The sequence below is a fragment of the Octopus bimaculoides genome, chromosome 12, assembly GCF_001194135.2.
Source record: "Octopus bimaculoides isolate UCB-OBI-ISO-001 chromosome 12, ASM119413v2, whole genome shotgun sequence".
NCBI lineage: Eukaryota > Metazoa > Mollusca > Cephalopoda > Octopoda > Octopodidae > Octopus > Octopus bimaculoides.
Genome location: NC_068992.1, coordinates 8,739,274 through 8,743,771, shown reverse-complemented (window position 1 = coordinate 8,743,771; position 4,498 = coordinate 8,739,274). Strand labels below are relative to the sequence as shown.

Genomic DNA, 4,498 nt, shown 5'->3' with positions numbered 1-4,498 from the left:
AAAATGGAGGTTTACTTAAAAATCAAATTAAAAATAAACAATGTGCAAATATAATATTGATATCCTATGCAAGGGGTTGTCACCTAGATCCAATCAAAGAAACTTAATCATATACTTACATTGTATTTTCGAGGAGCATCCTTTGAGTCTTTTGGAGCAAAGTAAATAGTTGGAAATCTACAAGAAAAAAATAAAGCACATTTTACACATACAGCAAATATATATTCATACTTTTGATACTAATCTACATGCCCTTAATTGTCTAAACCGTTCATATTTAAATTTAAGCTCATAAGATTATGTAATAACCTTTTATAAACTAAATAAGTCATTTTACTAAATCCCCCAGATATTTTCATTGGCAAAATTAAATGAAACTATGTTTCATTAGGTGTGGTCAGGAAAGAATTAACAGAGATATAATTTACAAATTATCTTGTGTCATTTGAAACCAATATTGAAATCCAAGACAATGGAACAAGATTTAATCCTTTCATCACTAAAATTCCCAAAACTGCTCATAGCTATATTTCACAAATATGCCACAAAGCACTCATTTATATGCTGCACCAGGCTCCAATCTGATCTGGCAGATTTTCTACAGCTGGATGCCCTTCCTAATGCCAACCACTCCAAGAGTGTAGTGGGTGCTTTTTATGTGCCATCAGTACGAGGGCCAGTCTCGTAGTACTGGCATCATCCACACTTGAATGGTACTTTTTACGTACCACCAGCACAGGAGCCAGTCAGAGGGAACTGACAATGACTACACTCATATGGTATTTTTACGTGCCACCAGCACTGGCATCGACCATGTTCAAATGGGGCTTTTTACGTGCCACCGGCACTGGCATCGACCACGCTCGAATGGGGCTTTTTACATGCCACCAGCACAGGTGCCAATCAGGTGGTACTGTCATCGGCCACAACAATGACTTCACTTGACTCAATAGGTCTTCGCAAGCACAGTTTATCGCCCAATGATTGAAAGGTACTCTTAGATGGACCTGTTTATGCTGCACTGGCATAGGCCACAGTTACGATCTCACTTGGCTTGCCAGGTCTTCTCAAGCACAGCATATCTCCAATGGTCTCAGTTACTTGTTATCGCCTCCGTGAGGCCCAATGTTCGAAGGTTGTGCTTCACCACCTCTGGACAATATTATAGTAGTTTTTGCCAAATATAAAACACCTTTAAGAACTATATAGTTAAAATTTACAAAATGTTTACCACACATTTTTTAAAATTATTTATCTGAATTTACCTGATAAGTAACAAGTTTCATTTTATATGAATAACTCACTATGGATGGGTTCACTTACAGTACATCATACTATATTCCCCATTACCTGTTTATATGTATCCAAGCTCAGTTTAAAATCTAATATGCTCAATTCTTCAAGTGCTATGCTACAATCTTGTTTTTCCCAGCTAAATATTGGCTAAAAACTTCATTTCTGACAAACAAAATTTTAACATTTCACTAGAATTTTTTTTATCTGCAAACAGAATAGTTTCATGGCAAAAATATTCCATATTATATTTAAGTGAGGACCAATTAAGTTTTGTTCAAAACACCACCTAGGTTTTAATTAAACAAAATTGATTTAAATTGATAATTTTAAAATTGAAACAGACAAGCAAATATTCTAATTATAAATATAGAAGCGAAAGAGTTAAGTAAGACTGAAAAGTAAAAACAAAATTCAAATGTATTTTTCTCCTAGTTGACTTACCCAGAAACTTCATATGGTTTCGGAACATCATTAGCAGTGGCATCCATTTTTGCAATGGTTATTTCAGATTCATCTTTCAACTAAATAATTCAGAAAATTAAAGTTGAAATTATATATGAATAATAAAAGAGAAATTATCAACAAACCAACCTCAGTCACTGATACAATGAAACAATATCAGTTAACACATTCTAGACATATGATGAAAGATCTGACACACAATTTTCATTTCATGCTGTACTGCATACCAAGTCATCTCAGGATTGTTTCAGTACCATATTTTTTTTTCTATGAACAGAGGTTGCAAGACCCTCAACCCTTCTCCATCTCTGAAGGAAGGGATGCTGCAAGTGGTTCCCCCAGAACCCTTCACACAGTGTAATGTAGCCAATTCTCAAAGAGGAATAAAAAGAATCACTTCATCAAAACAACGATATAATGTCGACTTGGAACTTATTGCAAAGTTGCATGATAAACAACAGTACCACCACCACCACATCTGCCATACACACACCATTCAGACTTCTGACACTACCACCATCAATACCTGACTTCACTGCCTTCCCCTCCACCACCATCATCACCACTGCCTTTCACATCAGTTACTCTCAGCCATCCCTGACCACCTCAGCTAAAACCACCACCCCTGCTGCCACCTCTATCACAACTACAGCACATGTTATTACTATCACCCCCTTACCATCACAAAAAGGCTAAATGTGTGTGTAAAAGAATTGTGTTCAGTATGTTGGTTCAGTGTTCAGTCCCACTTTCTCATTATTCCCACTGCCACCGTCAACACTACTTTTAATAAGAACTCTCCCTAAATTTCTTTGTCTCTCTCTCTCTCTCTCTCTCTTCGCCACCACCCTCACTATGCCTACTATCACTCTCACCCCAGCATGAGCAATAGTAGAAGTGTCAACGAATAGTGAGGGGGGGGGTGAAGTGTGATACACTGACACACAAATTAGTTTTTGCATTTATTACATTAGATTAACTTAGATTACATTAGATTAACATAGAAAATAATGTCACAAAACCAGATAGTGAATTTTGACTTATGAATGGCCACAGTAAGGCTGTATATGCCTAACTTAGAGTGAAAAACAAACAAAAATAGGCCGAAACAGACAAATTTGTAAGTTAAAAAATTTCACCAACTCAGAAAAATTAATGCTCAAAATCATTTACTTACAAGCTCTGCCAGTTCCGTATATTTAGGTTCGAGACTTTTGCAGTGACCACACCATGGGGCATAAAATTCGATGAGTACATCTTTACTTTTATCATTAACAATTTCATCAAAATTTTTAGCTACAACAACCTAGGGAAATAAATATTTAATCCAATAACAGCGACAACTTCAAGTCAAGATCCTCAAATGCAAAAATAAATACTGAAAGCTAACAATAGCCATTTAATAAACCATCTAGATCTTACAACTGGCAATATTGCTTGCTTAGAAAGTTACAATAAATATGGTTACATTCTTAACCCATTACCTACTTAAAAATTACAAATTTCGTAATTATCTGTCAATATTTACACATATCTAACCTTTTTGCTATATCTACTAGGTATATTTCTCTGATATTCAAATGAGGTTTGCTAATTTTTCACCCAATGTCTCGCTTATTTCTATTTAAAATGTTATTTTGAAATGTTATTTTAATCATTCCAGCGTGTTCCTAAGGCTGTTTTATGCTAGAAATCAAAGTTTCATAAAAAAAATTTCAGTTAATAGAATTATGGGAGGTAATGGGTTAATGAATAAAATTATACATATAAAATAAATATGTAAATAACATTTGCATATTGCTACAGCTGAAGTATCATGAAAAATGTATACGAAATAAAAGTTAATGAGAAGCTTTAATTTACCCCACCTATAAAAAGAAAAATAATTTTACCTTAACTGGTGCACTATTATCAGATGGTACAATCTCAGATTTTAGATACGGCTGCAATTTATCATCAAAGAAATCATTTACAAAACTTTCTAAGTTATCCGGGCTGAAAATATAAAATTGGCAGGAAAAACATGAAATGTTTGATGTTAGTGCATATGAAGATGGTAGAAACATGTAGTAGATAAGGTAATAAATATTATTTAACAACCAGATAATTCCAAATCAAGTAGAATTAAAAGCTCAAAGGTGTTCCATCAAAAGTCGCCTTTTGTGTATCTAGAATATATCTAAATTACATTATCCATTTTAAAAAGGTGGGTGTGAGCTGAAGGAGAAGAGGCTGTTCATCCTTGTATGTCAAGTGTGACAACAGGGGCTTTCATTGATTTGTGTGTCTAATAACGGGTCACAGGTAGCATTAAAACTAAGCCTAGAGACTAGTTACTAATTATGCTGAAATATTTTTTAAAAAACCTTCAGAGAAAAGAGATATATGGTCAGGCACTTTCATGAAAGGGAGCTATCAAGTGATTATGAATATATGAATGGAAAAATTGTGCTACAATTTCTGGAACCACATCACACCTGGCCACCTAACTCCGCAGAATGCAACCTCCTTCATTATTAAGTGTGGGGAAACAGTTGAGCAAGAGACCAACAAAACTCCTTGCAACACCAAAGATGAACTGACGGCAAGGATTATGGCAGCATTCACCAAAAACAAGGTGACTGTCCAGAAGAGTTGCAGGAGATTCCATAGTTGTCTGGAGGCTATGGTTGAAGCCAATGGCAATTTTATTGAATAAATTTTTCAAGATATTTTTATGTAATACTGGTAAATATGTTAA

The 4,498-nt window shown here is 34.7% G+C and overlaps 1 protein-coding gene across 1 annotated transcript in view; it reads right to left on the bottom strand.

Annotated features, from left to right (window-relative positions):
• The window catches only part of LOC106880182 (protein disulfide-isomerase A3), a 19,427-nt gene that overhangs the window by 615 nt on the left and 14,314 nt on the right, over positions 1–4,498 (bottom strand). Inside the window, exons 9-12 of the mRNA XM_014930036.2 lie at positions 3,651–3,753; positions 2,936–3,064; positions 1,738–1,817; positions 120–177 (exon numbers count right to left, since the gene is read on the bottom strand). Of these exons, the coding sequence (XP_014785522.1) occupies positions 120–177; positions 1,738–1,817; positions 2,936–3,064; positions 3,651–3,753 (370 nt within the window). The remainder of the gene's footprint in view (positions 1–119; positions 178–1,737; positions 1,818–2,935; positions 3,065–3,650; positions 3,754–4,498) is intronic.